The sequence below is a fragment of the Mus caroli genome, unplaced genomic scaffold (assembly GCF_978045245.1).
Source record: "Mus caroli unplaced genomic scaffold, Mus_caroli_1 scaffold_7, whole genome shotgun sequence".
Lineage (NCBI taxonomy): Eukaryota > Metazoa > Chordata > Mammalia > Rodentia > Muridae > Mus > Mus caroli.
Window position 1 is genome coordinate 126,333,047 of NW_028227262.1, and position 18,163 is coordinate 126,351,209.

Below are 18,163 nucleotides of genomic sequence, written 5' to 3' on the forward strand. Positions count from 1 at the left end.
TCCTGTGTTTGTGTCTCCCTGGGGACCATTTGGGACAGAGAGGAACCCAAACAGAGGCTTTCTACTATTGTTGAAGTCAAGGCAAAGAGAACTGTATGTGGCAGGGCTGCGGCCCACGCATGGGATTTACTCGGCTATAGTCCATCAATACTGTATATCCAGAGACAAGACAGGCTACCAGGAGCCTCAGTAGAAAAACCTCTTTCCTCAATTCCCACTCAAGGGGCGTCCTGAGGGTCAGTGACATTTCTGCTGTCCAAACCTTGCCCCAGAGAGTTATCTGCTTTTTTTATTTTGAACTATGAGTCCTTCAAGATGATTCTTTCCCTCCTCCTGTCTTTATATACTGTGTCCCCTATATCAGCCACATCTGGTTCATGTCCTGTTCACATTCATGCCCTTTCCTTCCACAACTTTGTATACTCCTGAGAAGAAAAGCCTAGCTCTCTTTCATGTTTGTCTTTTCTGTTTTAGGCATTTAATGATCATTCTAACAGAAATGGCATTCAGCAAACACTTCCTAGGTGCTTGGACATAGGTTGTAACGAATGGTCTCGAGTCTCTCAGCTCTGTGGCACGATGGTGAAGAGCATGGGCTCATTGGCAGACCACTTATCTTCCAAGCTTTTCTCCCATGCTGGCCACCTAATGTGTTCAAAGCAGGCAGGATCCAAGAGGTCTAACAGCCTCAATTCCACTCCACCATTATGGACACCCACATACAGTTCATTGACTCACACCTATTTGTCTAGGAGCCAAACTCATTATTGTTCCTTGTCCTAAACAGTCCTACCTAACTCAACATATTTAGCTATTCAGAAAACCCATGACTAAAATGTAATTAATCGCACCAGTCACAATAATTCTTTCTATTCATCAGGCATAATGGTGCACACCTTTAATCCCAGCCCTTGGGAGGAAGAGGCAGGTAGATGTCTGTGAGTCTGAGGACCAGCCTGGTCTACAGAATGAGTTCCAGAGCATCCGGAGCTACATAGAAAGACCCTGTCTTGAAAAACAAACCAAAAATATTCTTTTTAATATTTTCTAATTTTAATCTTTTCATATTAATGATCTTCACAGTTCTTAGTGCCATCCTTGTCAGGTCAATGAGAATCTTCATCTTCCCCGTGAGGCAAGAGAAGCAAAATAACCCAGTATCCAGAGAGCAGCAGGGCTACAACTAGACTCGTCCTCGTCTACATCCATCGGTAGAATGTTTGCCTCTACTTTGCCTTACCCTTAGCACTGTTCACCTGTGTGAACAAAGTGACTACACACACAGCAAGGATCAAGTGTTGTGCCTTTGATGCCTCTGGTTGTCGGTAACCATAGTAGCTGTCTCGCCTCGTGGCAAATGAGATCACCTGGCAAACACTTGCTCTCAAGATTTGAGCTGTAAGAGATGAGGCATTTTCCACAGAGGGCCATTAAGTCTGGAATTCCCTTCCCGTAGTCTGACAGAGCCCTGGAGGATTGGGCTTCTGGGGCTTCCGGGGCTTAGCAAACCACAATAGGTTAAGCTTGGCAGTCGGTCCTGTTTGATAAGAACTCTTAATGGGCAGGAAGAAAGTAGTAAGTAGACTCTGGGTCCTGAGTCATTTGTAAGTTTGTAGATTTCACTGTAGAACCCTTACGATAGCTCCCCAACTCAATGCAGTTCTCTCTGAGAAGTGCACCTTTGCGCGGCAGTTCCCATGATCGTGTTTCTGCATTCTTACATCATGTCACAAATGATGTGGTGAAGAAGCCTATAGGGAAGTTTTCGTTTCTTTTGCATAAACTATTTTGCAGTAATTGATCAGCCATAGAGAAAACATTATCTCCTGTGCACTCAGCGTGAGTTCTGCGGTCACCAGAGACTAATAAGCCATGTCCCTGGAACTATTATCACTTTGTTGCAGAAGCTGCTATGTGAACAAAAACCAGCCTTCGTTAATTTCCCTTTTCGTATTTAAAAAACCTTGTCAGTATTTTCCCTTTGGGAGTATGTAATGTGTCAATAGTGCATATTATTTTAGATATACAGAGGAAAGAAGCAGGGTGTATGTTCTTATTACTTTATCTTTTCCACCAGTCTTCATGTCAGATAAGCTTCTAGTCAACAGAATAAGATTTTACAGTTTTATGTTGCTGAATACTTTTTTTATATTATAGAAATATAAAACTGGCCAGTTAGGGCGCTTGCGGCCAAGCAGGATGTCCTCAATTAAATTCCTGAATGAGACCCATGTATTAAATGGAGAGAACAGACTCCCACAAGTTGTCTTCTGACCTCCATGCACATATGTGACATATCCACACACATACTAACAATGAATATATGTATGTATGAATGTATAAGTGTATATGTTATATATATATATATATATATATATATATATATATATATATATATACACACACACACATATAAATGTGTATGATTCATTTATTTATTTTTTTTATGTGTGTGTGATGGGAGGTGGGACAGGCTGGAGATGTAACTCAGATTGGTAGAATGCTTGCTTGCCTAGCATGCACAAAGCCTGGTTTAGATCCAAAACATCAAATAAAATGGGCATGGTGGTGCATGCCTATAATCCCAACATTCAAAAAGGGAAAAGCAGGAGTATCAGATGTTAAGAGTCATTCTTGAAGACATAGGAGGTTCAAGGCCAGAATGGAACACCCTGTGACAAAATCAGAGAAGAGAGAGGGGGAAGGATAGAGAAGGAAGGGTTTTGAAGAGGAAGAAGGGGAGGAGGAAAAGAAGGAATGGAGAGGAAAAAGAAAAGTTGTAGAAATGTGAAATTTCTCTGGAGCAATTTGGATCCCAATCCTTCTCCTCCCGCTCTCCAACATCCGCACATAACTACTAGAAGAGGTGATGTCTGCACTGGAATGACCTAGAGAAACAGGGAAATTTAATAAGTGTTTATTAAAGAATGCCAGATTTGTTCTAATGTTATAAAAGCCCTTAATGTCACACCTGTCTTCTATTGCTCAGTCTTCACAGGTCAGTCTCCTCTGTATATGTAGAAAAAGTTGATCGCTGCACAAGTCATACATGATGGATTTTGATTAAGTTTAGTTATCACTATTTATAAGTGTCTGTATTAAAGTTGAAAGCAGTTCTTATTTATGGTTTAAATCAGGGGTGTCCACCCTTTTGACTCCTTTGGGCCATTCATATTGAAGGACTTTCTTGGGCCACATATATGGGTAACTGACTCCCAATCCATGGGTGGCAAAATTGTGTGTGTGTGTGTGTGTGTGTGTGTGTGTGTGTGTGTGTGTGTGTATGTGTTAGAAAAAGTTGGTGTACAAATTGTCCTCCCTGCTCATAGACTAAATTCTCACACTCACCATGAACTCCATTGCAGTTTGTTTCAGTGTTGGAAGGGGTGCTTTCGAAGTTGTCGAGGTATGATGAAGGCACTTTCTTCTCATCCATCCTGTCCTTCACTGTAAGTATCTCAGTGAGATCCCTCGTGTTGTCTTTTAACAATTACCACAGCACTTGCATACAAGTTAAAAATTCTCATAATTATTCTTTTCTTTCCCATTTAAGGTGAAAGCAGCTGCAAAATATGTGGATGTCCCTGTAAGTAATTTTAAATCTGTTTTCCTTTCCCCTCCCATCCATCCATCCATCCATCCATCCATCCATCCATCCATCCATCCTTCCCCTCCTTCTCTCCCCAAGCCCCTCATAATTATGAATTGGCTTCAGTTGTCTTCAGTTCTTTAAACCAGTACCATCTCCTTTCGTTAAACACTAACCCTCATAATAAAAGCTTGGCAGCAGCATTTCAGCAGATCTTACTTTTCCTACTATAACTTAGGAGCTGTCACAAAGTTGGCTTAACATGAGAACTTGGCATTAGAGCTTCGAAGAGAACTTTACAGCCCTCTGGGATGGGACAGACAATGCCTTACACTTTATAAAACAGTACTTGATCTTCTTGATCTTTATATGAGGGTTCTAACTGGTTGCTAGTAACAATTACAATAACACTAAAGGCTCAGTAAACTCTATTTGTAAATACAAAGGTAGCAAATCAACTGTAACTTGTTTAGCCATTGAGTTTTTCCAAGAGTTCTTTGGAAATAAAGACTTAATAAACAGTATGACCTATAAATTTGTTCAACACTTAAGATACCAGAAGTAGAAATCATGGAATAAAATAAACCCATAAGCTAATTTAGTATAGTATTTTTAAGATGTACTGAATTAACTTGGGCTCTAAATTCTATTACTAGCACAATCAAATATATGGGCTATAGATAATTAAAGCATGTGCTGATCTAATTATGATTTTGAGCATATGTTATCAATTTTCACACAATTAGAGTATGGCAAATGTTCTTAAACCTAGCTAGATATAGCTTACCTCCTTGAGCTTGAGCATCCTCAGAGCAGAGCATTGATGTGAATATGATTGGCATGACTGCTGAGAATCCTTGAATAAGGGCTGCAGGTGGCTCTTAGTTTTAGAATACTTACCTGCATCTTGTCGCCGGTATGACTGATGTCATAGTCTTTTTTTATTTATTAATTTATTTGTTTACTTTATATCCTGATTGAAGCTCCCTCACTCTTCCCCTCCCAGTCCTACTTTACCACTCCCCTATTCCCCTTACCCCTTCCCCTTCTCCTCAGAAAAGTGGAGTGCACCCCTACCCATGGTACCAACGCACCCTAGTACTTCAAGTGCCATCAGAACTAAGTGTATCCTCTCCCACTGAGCAGACAAGGTAGCCCAGCTAGAGGAAAGGAAACCCAAGGCATCCCTTTGGCAAAAGAATCCAAGTCAAAGATGACTCTGATCCATCTATTAGGGAACCCACATGAAGACCAAGCTGCACGTCTACTACAGAAGTGCCTAGGTCTGGACCATGCATGCTCTTTGGCATAGTTCAGCCTCTGTGAGGCCCCATGGGCCCAGGTTAGTTGGCTCTGTAGGTTTTCTTGTAGTGTCCTTGACCCCTCTGACTCCCAAGATCCTGCCCCTAACTCTTCCACAAACTCCCTGAGCTCCTTCTAATGTTGGCTGTGGGTCTCTACATCTGTTTCCATCAGCTGCTGGATAAAGTATCTCAGAAGACAGTTATGCTAGGCCTCTGTCTGCAAGCATTGCAGAGTATCATTAATAGAATCATGGGTTGGCTTTCTCCCATGGGGTGGGTTTCAAGTTGGGCATCATTGGTGGACCATTTCCTAGATCTCTGCTCCATCTTTATCCCTGCACATCTTGTAGGCAAGGCTAATTTGGGGTCAAGGGTTTTGTGGGTGGCTTGGTGTTCCCCTCCTCCCTCTGGAAACTCTGACTGGCTAATAGCCACTGGCCATTTCAGGCTCCATATCCCCTGCTGCTTAGGAGTCTTAACTAAGGTCATACCCATATCCTCTCAGGAGCCTCCCCTGTCCCAGGACTCATGCTAGTTCCAGAAATTCGCCCCCTCCCCTGATTTTCCTTCTCTCTCCCAGGCCCTCCACCCCACCAAGCCTGTTCTCCCCATACCTGATCTCCTCCTCCATTCCCCTCTTTGTCCCCTATCCCACCTACTTCTTTATGTCCATTCACTTCCAATGTCTATTTTATGTCCCCTTCTATGTGAGATTCAAGCATCCTCCCTTGGGCCATCTTTGTGACTTAGCTTCTTTGGGTCTGTGGATTGTATCATAGTTATCCTGTACTTTATTGCTAATGCCCACTTATTAGTGAGTACATACCATGCATGTCTTTCTGGATCTCAGTTACTTCACTCAAGATGAGATTTTCTAGTTCCATCCATTTGCCTGAAATTTTTATGATGTCCTTGTTTTTAATGGCTTAGTAGTATTCATATATATATATATATATATATATATATATATATATTCCATATTTTCTTTATCCATTCTTCAGTTGAGGAACATCTGGGTTCTTTCCACTTTCTGACTATAAAAAATAAAACTGCTATGAACATAAGTGAGCAAATGTCCTTGTGGTATGGTGGAACATCTTTTGGGCATATACCTACCAGTAGTATAAATGGGTCTTGAGTTAGATCTATTTCCAATTTTCTGAGAACTTTCCAAATACACTTCCAAAGTGGTTGTATAAGATTGCACTCACACCAGCAATGGAGGAGTGTTTCTCTTGCTCCACCCCTTTGCCAACATGTTTTTGATCTTAGCCATTCTAGCATGTATAAAGTAGAATCTTGTGTTTTTCTGATGACTAAGAGCATTGGACACTTCTTTAGGTGCTTCTTAGCCATTAGAGACTCCTCTGTTGAGAAATCTCTGTTTAGCTCTGTACCCCAATTTTTAATTGGTTCATTTGACTTGTTGGTGTTTGATTTCTTGAGTTCTTTATATATTTTGAATAGTAGCCCTCTGTCAAATATAGGGTTGGTGAAGATCTTTTCCCATTCTGTAGGCTGCCATTTTGTCCTATTAATGTTGTTCTTAGCCTTGTAGAAGCTTTTCCGTTTCATTAGATCCCATTTATTAACTGTTGATCTTAGTGCCTGAGCTGTTAGTGTTATGTTCAGGAAGTTGGCTCCTGTACCAATGATCTCAAGGCTGTTCCCTACTTTATCTTCTATTAGATTTAGTGTATCTAGTTTTATGTTGAGGTCTTTGATCCACTTGGACTTGAGTTTTGTACAGTGTGATAAATATGGGTGTATTTGCATTTGTCTACATGCAGGCATTGAGTTATACCAGCACTATTTGTTGAAGATGCTTTTTTTTTCATTGTATGATTTTGGCTTCTTGTCAAAATTCAAGTGTCCATTAGTTTTATTCATTTATTTCAACAGTTTAATTGTATTTTTCTGTATTTCTTTATGTGGTTTATTCATTTCCTCTTTGAAGGTTTTTATCATCTTTATATGATTGTATTTAAGGCCACCTTCTTATGCTTTGCCTGTGTTAGGATATCTGGGGCTTACTGTACTAGGCTAGGTGCTATATTCTTCTGGCTCTGGTTGTTTATGTTTTTAAGCTGGCCTTTAGCCAACTGGTTGTCCCTGCTGTTGGCTGGATGTTCCTGATGCCAACTGGACCCTTTGGGGAGGCAGGCAAAGCCCTGGTTCTGACAGTGGATCTCAGGGAACAACATGCTGCTCACCTATGCTTGCTGTGCCCCAGGCAGAACCAAATGTTCCTAGGGTCCCTCCTACAAACCTCCATGGAAATGAAGGCAGAGCAGTGAACCTGTGGATAGAGCTTAGGGGACAGAGTGTGGCTCACCTCTGCTGGCTGTGCCCCAGTTGGACCTGGCATGCAGCGATAAGGCATGGTGCTGTCTAACCTGCCATTTGTTGGGGTTTCTTTGGAACATTTTACTTACAGTATGACTCTCAAAGAACTCTTTGCAGTCTATTGGTCTTGTACTTAGAATCAGTGCTGAGAAATAAGTAGGGGTAAATACATGCATAAAGGAGAGAATGTAAGAATTAAGGGGAAGGTTATATATTTTGTCTCCAGAAAAGCAGGCCTTCATACACACATGTACTTCTTTGGACTAGTTATGCATCTTATATCTTGAATTAGAGTAGAATAGGATATCATAATTACTTGTGTCTCTGGAGCTTTTGAAACTTTCAATTTGACTCTGAACTAGATCCTCATTACGTCATAAAATCTTAGCTGAGGGAGGCAGAAAGTGCTTAATTCACTCTCCTCCAAGCAAAAAGATCCTTTGACATCGTTCTCAAAGATTCTCTGAGCTCTGTTTAGTTATTTCAGCGATTCCAAGCTGGCTGTTAGGCAGCCTCCTCTTAAGCACAATGGACTGACCTGTGTTCCTGTGAATTTTGCCCATTAATCCTTGTTCTTCTGTTCCTTCATCAGGGAAGACCTTAAAATATATGCTGAACTTTATCATGGCTCCTCTCCCCAAGAGCCCCAGTGCTATTCAAATATACGTATTATCTGAACAACTCTTATCATTAGGATTAAAAACCCTTAAGTCTTCACTGAAATCACTGATACAATTGTGTCTAATGTGTACCAGACTATGGGCATTCTTAATGAAACCATGCATCCCTAACCTCCATCAGCTCAGGGTCTGAGAATAAGGTATTTTATAGACATGCCAAATTAAGCAGTGTTATGGTAGCCACCTCCAAGCTCTCCAACATACCTACCACCATCTTAGATGAATACAAGGGTCATGGTCATTACCCAATCAAGCTACCACTTGGAGCAGAGCTATTTGTCCCATAGAGATGTCCTGGCCAGGGCAATTGCCAATGGATGAATTTTTCTCTCAGATCTCCACCTTGAAATTCTATTGCAAATGCCTATTAATTCTTAAATCATGAGATCCTGCTAGCTATTATTGTTTATGCTCATGCTCCAGCAAGTGTATCTGTCTGAACTGGTCTTTTAAGAAAAAATCAGAAAGAAAGGATGGTACTGGCCTCATTTTTATGAAAATTAAAATATCCTAGAACCATATGCAAAGAACACAAGTATGTATCATTCAAAGGAAAATATAAAAGAAAATATAGAGAGTCCTGGGTTTGGTGATGAATATTTAGATAGAACACCAAAAACATAGTCCATTGAAAGAGTTAATTAGTTGAACTTTAAAAATTTGACAAGTGGGGGTGAAGAGATGGCTTGCCACTGACCCTAAAGTCCTGAATCCAATCACTCCAATCACTAAAACCTACATGATAGAAGAAAAGAACTGACCTTGCCATGTTGTCCTCTGACCATGCACACACACACACACACACACAAACATAAACATACCTACCTGGTGCCACCTACACAATTAATTCATTGGCCTAGTACTTAGTAATGGCTGAGTTTTAATTCATTTTATGTGGCCTTGGACAGTTGGATTAACTGTGTGGTCATGGATTTTTTTTACTTAGGTGACCTCAGTTTAGTTTTCTATAAAATGGGTAAAGGAGTTATATATTTTGCATTATTCTTACAGACAAGCTTCCACTCTTTGAATTCTTAGTATCTGTTGAAGTCCCTCCAAGAAAAAGAGAAAGATATCCCCCAGGGAATGATGAGAAGATAAATGCTAGAGGAAAAAAAAAGCTGTGAAAGGAATAAAGCCTTCTCAGAGTCCTGCCACTTGCTGGAAATTGTTTTGAAAACAAATCAGTAAAAACACTGTTTCACAATGCAATAAAAATTACCTATGAAATTAAATATTTATATTCTAAAAGGGGGAGGGAGATTCATGCTCCCGAGACCTACTTGCTTGGAATTACCACACAATTGAGGATAAGTAAGAGAAATTGTTGAGCCAGGAATGGTGGTGCATGTGTTTTATCCCAGCACTCGCAGAGGCAGAGGAGGCAGAGGAGGCAGAGGCAGAGGCAGAGGCAGAGGGTGGACCAGATATCTGTGAATTAAAGATAACCCTGGTCCAGGTGAGTTGCAGGCCAGCCAAGGCTGCATATCCCCAAACAGGATAAATGGGTGAAGAGGAGGAGAGAGGGCAAGTCTTTAAATTTAACAACTTGAGTATAGCATATTATGAGCATAGTTTTAGCAGATGCACCTCACCATCCATCATAGAGCTATAGCAAGTTCATGTTGGTGAAGATTTCAGATGGTTTGAAGTTTGGAGGGGCAATAAAACAGGTTCTTATACAGGCCAGGTTGGTCTGAAATTGCTGAAGATGACCTTAAAATCTTAATCCTCATACTTCCCACCTTCCAAGTCCTAAGATTACAGGCATGTAGCACCACACCCAGTTTTCTTTAAAAAAAAAAAAAAAAAGACTTGGTTATGGTAATAACCAGTTGCAGTCGCATTATCTAGAAGAAAGGAACACAGATGAAAGAGTGTCAGCCAGACGTTAACTGCAGGATCAAGAGGAGACTGCTTACAGTTACTTTATAAATGTGAGCACTAGGCCCAAACCAAAGCTTGGTAGGGTCAAAGTGTTATAGGTACTGAAGTTAATAACAATTTTTAAAATCACCCATCTGGGATAGGAGAAACACTCCAGTAGTTAAGAGCATATATTACTCTTATAGAATATCCAAGTTCAGTTCCCAGCATTCTTATCTGGTAGCTCCCAACTGCCTGTATTCCTAGCTCCAGGGGATCTGACACTCTGGCCTCCAGTGGCTTCTGCAGTCACAGGTACACACACATACACACACACACACACACACACACTAATTTTTTTTTTTAGTCCTTTGAAAATAAAAAGTATGTCTATCCATGGCATTGGTAAGATGTAGCTAAAAGCACTAAATGTTTTCAGTGGCAGGAAGGGCGACAAGGTGACTGGGTGGCAGCTGGAATTAAGCCTGATGACTTGAGTTCGATTCTCAGAATACAGATGGTGGGAAAGAACCAACTCCCAAAAGTTGCACGTGCATGCACACAACCCGTACATATACACATAACCACATGCACACACAATAAATCAGCTAAAATGTAATAAAATGAACATTAGAAAGGGATGAGAGGCTAGGCTATGTCTCAGTCAGTAAAAGCTCTTATTTCTCAAGTGTAGGGACTTGGGTCTGTCCAGTCCTGGTCTCTAGAACCAACATAAAGCCAGATATCATATAGCTCATGTCTGTAATCTCAGCAGTCCTACAGCAAGATGGAGTTAGAGAGATGAAGATCCCCAGAACAATGTGGGCTGGCTAGCCTGCCATAGCCAGCAGTTAACACCCAAAGAGGAACCCTGCTGCAAATAAGGTCGAAGATGAGAGCCAGTGCCTACCATGGTCCCCTGACCTGCACAGGAAGACCATGGCGAGCAGAGCCCGGGTCATTCTCAGGAACATCCACACGCAGCAAATACACAGAGTTAACTAATAAATAAAGACCTTTGTACAGTGTGGTTGGAAACAATAGTATGGGGTATGTGTTTAATCAAGTAGCATGGTTCCTTAGGGGAGCCAGACTGCCTGTGCCTGGCTGCTCCCTCCAGCACTCCGCTTATAATATCAGTGTAACCCTGGGTACCAATTTCTTTGTCTATTAAATGAAGATATAATTATACCTCTTACAGGCTTATTGTGAATAAGTACTTTCCAGGCTTCCTAGAGTGCAATTAGCACTCAGTAAATGTTAGTTATTATCGTACATTACCATTGATTAGAAAATAAAATCTAGTGGCTACATTCTACAAAACCAGCATCCATTGATTGTATCTGTATTACTGGGGACAGACCACATAAGTCATTTTAAAGCAGCATACCTTTTAACTTTCCTATAGAAAGCTGTCATAAATAGTTAAGGGTCTCATCCAAGAAGCTTGGAAATAGGAGCTTGCAAGGATGAAAGTGGGAGAGGAGGAGGAGTGTGTCTATCCTGAGAGGATCGGAACTTAAGAGACAAGGTAGCCAGTTCAGTGTCAGTGTTCTCTTCAGTAGCAGTCCTTTCAAACATTCTCTCTTCATGCTCATTGCCAAGCTGTGAAATCTTAAAGCTCCCTAACATGGCTTAACCTTAACTCTGGATCACACAGATGACATAAAGTCCAGCATCGGTGTCAGGTTCCTCCTTAGGCCTCTGGCACTGCCGCACCTGTGGCTTCCATTTTTCTTTCTTGGCACTGAGGATACTAAAGTCATGTCTGTGCCACTTCATGGGACCATTATGAAGACCCAAATAGTATGCTAGCTTGCTTTGAAATTGCAGGGCATATTAGAAATATCTAAGATCAGGGGCAGAGGCAAGACCTTAGTAAAGTCCTTACCATGCAAGTATGAATTCCTGAGTTTTCAAGCCCATGTACAGTGGCAGTGACTCACCCTGACTAGAAAAGAGACAGATTGATAGTTGTTGAAAAAGAATATAATAGAGGCTGTGCTCTGGTATCTACATATACTAGAACACGATCCACATGCACTAGAATACACATGCATATACACATATATATGCACATATATGTGTCAGTGTATGTAGTGTCATAAATATCAGTGTTCCGTATATGTGTGTGTGTTTTGCTAGAGACCTAACCTAGGGCCTCACATATGTTAATTAGTAGATGACATTTGTTTTACTATTTAAAAAATAGAAAATCTATTTCAAAGTCTTGAAAGAAACACATCCTTATAAATTTCGTTATTTAATTTTCTTCCCTCTGCCCCCTTCCATAAGCTAGTCCTCTCTCTACAGATAAACATAATACTTAAGTTGGCATCAATCTAGTTTGAAGGGTTTGACTCTGTTCCTTTTGGCTTTCCACATAGGTACAATATAATTGTGCTACTTCATAAAACAAATAAATTAAGTTTTTTTAATGGTACCATCACAGGAATACTTAACTATTCGTTGTCATAAATTTTTTGAGGACATATATTCAAAACTAAATGCTTTTGAATGCTGTAGAATGTTTTTCATTGAAATAAAAGACAGAGATTGACATGTAAATACCAAAATAATGAAATGTATACATTAAACAGTTAAAAGCTGTTTTTTTAAACAATTACCAACACAGTTATATGTCCCCCATTAGTCAATCTTTAAGTTATCATTGAGCCTTGCACACCTGAGCTGGGCTACAGAAGGTTCCTGCGGTACTTTCAGGTTCCAAAGCTAAGCTATGTCTCATGCCTTTCACTTTGTCAGAGGTAGTAACGAACCAAATGTGTGTATTTCATTACAAAACATACAGGTCATCATACATGAGGATAGCAGTCTCACACATGATTGTTTCTCTAAAGCAAGGCTTATGTTGGAGAAGTACACTGTTAAATGAAGTCATTTACACCGTACCTCCTAGTTAATCTTCCAGACAGGAACGGGACACTTACAAATGTGTCTCCTTGTTACACCGACACCATGACAGTGTTTGCATGGAGTATCGTTAACCTCCAGTGGAAGGTTAAGCAGCTTCTTCTGCATGTAAACCTGTCACTGTGAAGAATGACTGCCGTGGCATACCTACCAGCCCGTGAATGGGGAAGTGTGTGCTAGCACCTGTGGGATTAGCTGGAGCAGCAGAAGTTAGAGCGTTTGCAGCATATAATTAGCAAGGAATTCTCTCTCTCTCTCTCTCTCTCTCTCTCTCTCTCTCTCTCTCTCTCTCTCTCTCTAAGTGGTGTGTTCCTCTTGCTGGGTTAGCTAGTAATTAATGCTTCGGGGAAAAAAAAAGTGCAGGAGAATGCACTCTTAACTCATTCACTCACCAGTATAGTCAGCTACTCATGCAACCAATGTTAGGAGACCCTCATTTCCCCTCCATGAATACAGATTTCTTTATGTTTGTTGGGTAATGTTTTATATCTAATGTCCCATTACTATAGCTTTGTCGGCCCAAATTTGCCTTTCCTGACGAGAAGATTAATGTAGGAATTCTTCTCTATGTTTGGAGAAACTATGCTAATGAACAAGATGGGAAAGTATATGTAGTAAACGGAAAGGTTCAAATTGAAAATATGGAGAAAAATAATTTTATAATCCTAAATTATACTTAATAGGGTGCTCACCGTGTGGTTTTTAATTGTTATTTTCTCAGATTCATTAAGGAGGCTATAATTTAATTACCAGTAAGAGAAAAGATTTCTAAACATGGCTCTGTCGGATACGCTCTTCTTGATAAGAACGCATAGGAGCTCACCATCATGGAAGCTTCACAGGGTGCTCTTTTGGTGGAATTGGAAGGCACGCCTGCTTGTGCGAGAAGTTGGAGCTGCCTTCTCCTCCTCTTCCTCCTCTGCCTCCTCCTCCTCCTCCAGAACCACCACCACCACCATCATTACCACCATTACCACCACCTCCACCTGCACAGGGCAATTGCAAACATTTCATCTATCTTCCAACCCATACACCAACAGCTAACACCAGCGTGCTTAGCTTGCAGGCTTGTTAAAGCATTAACTCGTAAGATAACAACAGTTAATGGTGCATCTAGAGGCAGTGACTTCTCAAATGTGTAAATTCCACTGCCACGTACCAAGAGCCTCAGCACACAGGAGCACTGAGCCAGCGATAATGTCTTCTATCCAAACACGTTTGTTACTGAAGGTAGAAACTGTTTAAAAGGAAAATTGCATCTTTTTCAGCAATTTATCAGAGATAATTACCCTTCGTACACCAAATGAAGGATAAAGTGTTTTAAGGAACTATAACTCTAATTGGAACATGTCACCAGGTGTTGCAGTTACACTCTTTCTTGTGTATATTCTTTTAATGATTATAGTCTCATGCCACAAACTGCATGAAAATATATTCACTAGGTGTGAAATCCCCATATGTCACAGTTTCGAGAATAGGTAAACAGCGCCAAGATAGAGAAAGGCATATCGCTAATGAGGAGTGGTAAGAAGTCTAGGCTTTATTTTCCAAGCAAGTACATCTTAATTTGCCAAAGGAGAAGAAAATGCGATTTCAAAAGTGCAAACTTGGAGGAGCCTTTCTCCACACACCTACAAAGTTGCAGAACTCGCTTCCAAGTTCAGGCTTGAACATTCTGTTGCTGGAGTCTGCCAGTGAGGAACCAAACTTTACAACTCCTTTATGTTTTGAGCTGCAGAATATTTGCTGGTTTTGGATGATGAAAGATAAACTCTTCCTGGACAATGTTTTATGAAGTCCAAGAACGCGGGAATATCTATGAAAGTAAACAGGGCAGCCACTTGCTTTGGGAGGTAACTTGCTTTGCAGCGAGTCTGCCAGGGAAGTGACTGATTGGATTAAACTTCTAAGGATCATTTTCTTTTGTGAGATGAAAATTAAAAAGGGGGCGGGGGGCTTAGGTAGGCAGACATGATACATGCAAGGCCAGCCTCCCCTTCAGATCCACTGTAAGCAGCTTTGCCTGGTGCCTTGCTACTATGGCTGTCATAGCTTCTTGTTTGCAAGCACCTGTATGAATCCCAGAGGCTGAGCTCCCTCAGTAGCAAGTAAAGAAAACTGGTCTCATGTTATTTTCATTCCGTGGCAGCATGCCTCCTGAATGTTCTCATTTTCAGTGTTTTGACGTTTGAGAGGCACTGAGGAAAATACTGTATTGCTGCAGACCCTCTTGGTCCCTTGTCTGGTGCAGGTGGGCAAGGAGTCGGCAGGAATTGACAGACAGACCCGACACAAGGGAGTGTGGATCTGAATGTAATTTGTCAAATTGAGCATCAAACTTTTGATACAGAAAAAACTAGGGAAGTTGGGTGACACACCAGCAAGGTACAAAGAGGTTACTGGATTCTTACACAAAACAGAGGAATGCAAACATGGAAGAACTGGCAGGAACCAGCTGGGATAAAATTCAATGTGAACAACTGGGATCAAAAACAGCTCCATCTAAGGTCCACTTAATCTTAGAAGCCAGGGGCAAGGGCTTCATGCCCTTGCCATAGTTCCTACTCTAGTCTATTGTACAGTTCACCTTCCCCCTAGACCATTGTAAATACTTGTGTATGGGTGTAACTCAGCTACCTATAGTTCTAAGTATCTGCTCTGGTTTCTCTTGAGGTCACAAACTTCCTTCTTCCTAGATAATGGTAAATTTCTGTGTAGTGCAGTGACTTAGCTATCCATGCCCAAGGTCGGGTCAAGCACTGCCTAGAATCTAACTTAGCTATATGTCAAAATATCAATCCTTAGGAGCACTTGTAATAAAGCAATATTAAGGGAAAGCACACAGATCCCTTTACCAACTAAAGCAAGGACATTGGAGCATTCTTTATACAGAATGCCACGGTTCCAGGAGACTAAGTTTCCGTGAACTTTTCGCCTCAGGACAGCGCCCAGGTTTTCAGGGTCTGCCGCACTTGTCACTACTGGAGTAGATGTAGCACCGTATGAATGATTTGCCTCTGTAGAATAACTCATAATAACAAAACTGATAATCTCTGAGATAATGTCCCCATCTCTTCACTTGAAAAACTGATGTATAAAGTTACCTTCTCCAAAATAAAAGCAACTTAGATTTTTGTTCATTATCCTTGTAGCTATTTATACTTGCAAACCCTGGTTATGAGGATTATACAGAAAACTAAGGAGTGGATTTGTTCAATTGCCTCCACCAGGTTGACAATGAATGCAGTGTCTGCATTGCATATGGATGCTCCTAGAGTACATATTTGTGAGAACATTAGTATAAGAACTTATTTTATATTTTAACGTAATTTAGTTATATCAGAGTTCTGCCGTAAAAACTCCTGGGTTTTTGTTCTCTGTACTTTAAGGTGAATTTGTGTTATCAGGGATGAAGTTACAGTCCAGTTGAAAGACTGTTTGCCTAGCATGCATAAAACCCATATTCCATTCCCAGTCCCTCATATACTGGCATGGTGGCGCACAATGCTAATTCTAGTACTTGGAAAATGGAAGCAAAGAGGATCAGAAGTCAAAAATCATCCTCAACTACATAGCAAGTTCAAGACCCCCTGGGCCACAGGAGACCCTGTCTCAAACAAACAAACAAACAAACAAAACAAAACACCAAAAAACAGCATCAACAAAAACAGTTATCTTTACAGCACAGAAAAATAAGCATCTAAAAAGAAGGCTGATGTTTATCACTAAAATTCAATAACTTGGTACCTATGATTGCAATGGTTTAAGGTGGGCAGCCTGTGGCATATACAATGTCAATCCACCATCCTCAAAAAGAGCATTAATTAGCAGACTTTTTCTCCCTCACAAGAAGATGCTCTACCATGTTACCATTGGTTAGGGGTAGGCCTTGTGCTGCTTTTGCAGAAGCAGTCATAGTTAAATAGCTCATGTCTTCCTTGACCCGATTTTCTCTCAGTGTTCACATGAGTAACAGTGTAACATGAGTCTGTTAGTAAAGGCTGTAAGCACACCCTATGTCCATAAGACTGTGTAAGCTTAACTTATCTTACTTGGCCATCAGCTCTCCTGTTATGTTCTGACTAATGCTATACACCAATCAAATTATTCAGTACAGGTTGAGTCAACCCCAGATGTAAGTGATGTAAATAAGGCTTTCCATCAGTCAGCCTAGCATATGAAACTTGGGAAAGAGCTAATGATAAGATGAGAAGGAAATCTCTTTGGTAGCCATGAAGACTTTTGACCCTCATCCTAATTTTTTAAGACTGTACCAAGAAGGAATACTGCTAACTACCCTGCCCCTTCTAACAGGAGAAAATACCAAATGCTAGATAATTTAGCTAGTTCACCTCTTTGGTCCTACATAAGAGACAAATTTATTGATATCCTCACTATACTTCTATAATATAATAAATCTATAAAATAGTATTGAAAAGTTAATGAATACAAGCAAGAGACAATTCAAAAGTGTTTTGTTTTACTTTGTATTAAATGTTTTCCCAAGTTTCTTAGTATTTTACAACCTTAATAAAAAGCATTGACTTTCTATTCCTTGAATACTCACAGTACTCAAGAGACAAATCTAGAACAATTAGTGGTTTTCATATCACTGATGGGCTGATAGTGGGTAATGAAAAAGTCAGTTGTATCATACTTACAATTAAGAAATAGTATCTCTCTTGAGAAATTTTCTTTTGATCTTATTTATACTTCTTGACACATTGACTTCTCAAGATACTCATTCTTAGAAAACAAAAATATGCCCAGGAGGCTGGAGAGATTTCTCCACAGTTAAAAGTTTACACAATACCCTTCAGAGAATCTCTGAGTTTAGTTGCCAACACCCATGCTGGGCAACTCACAATTGCCTTTGATCTCCAGCAACAGAATAATCCAATACCCTCTAGTATCTGAATACCCACATACAAGCACACACATACAAACAATTTAAAATCAAATAAATCTCTTTTCAACGATGTGCATAAGCTTGCATCCATGTATGCCTAGTCATCTTAACAGTAATGGCTGGGACCTTTCGTAGTAAAGTAAGTGATAAACTTTACATGCACTAGTCATTATTGACTTGATCTAAACATATTTCACAGGGGTGAACAATTTCAACAGCTATGAAAATGATTTCCTAAACAATGAAATTCCTAAAATCATTAAATAAAAGTTTCACAGATGAGAAGTGACTTTTTTTTTTTTTAATTCTGTGTGCTTTTACCATACGACAGAAACCAGGAATGGATCTGGCAGACACCTACATTATGTTCGTCCGGCAAAACCAGGATATTCTTCGAGAAAAAGTCAACGAAGAGATGTACATAGAAAAGTTGTTTGATGTAAGTAGCTGCCACAGGTCGTTGACCATTCTTATCTTGGTTTAAAATATTGGTGTGTGTGAAAAATATATGTGATTATTTTTGTTAGTACTAAGG

At 40.2% G+C, this 18,163-nt stretch overlaps 1 protein-coding gene across 9 annotated transcripts in view; it reads left to right on the forward strand.

The window, feature by feature from the left end:
• The window catches only part of Cadps2 (calcium dependent secretion activator 2), a 558,168-nt gene that overhangs the window by 514,720 nt on the left and 25,285 nt on the right, over nucleotides 1-18,163 (forward strand). For all 9 annotated transcript variants that reach the window (XM_085840791.1, XM_029478700.2, XM_085840790.1 and 6 more), the window contains 3 exons: nucleotides 3,366-3,449; nucleotides 3,554-3,586; nucleotides 17,960-18,067. In XM_085840791.1, coding sequence (XP_085696917.1) covers nucleotides 3,366-3,449; nucleotides 3,554-3,586; nucleotides 17,960-18,067 — 225 coding nt within the window. The remainder of the gene's footprint in view (nucleotides 1-3,365; nucleotides 3,450-3,553; nucleotides 3,587-17,959; nucleotides 18,068-18,163) is intronic.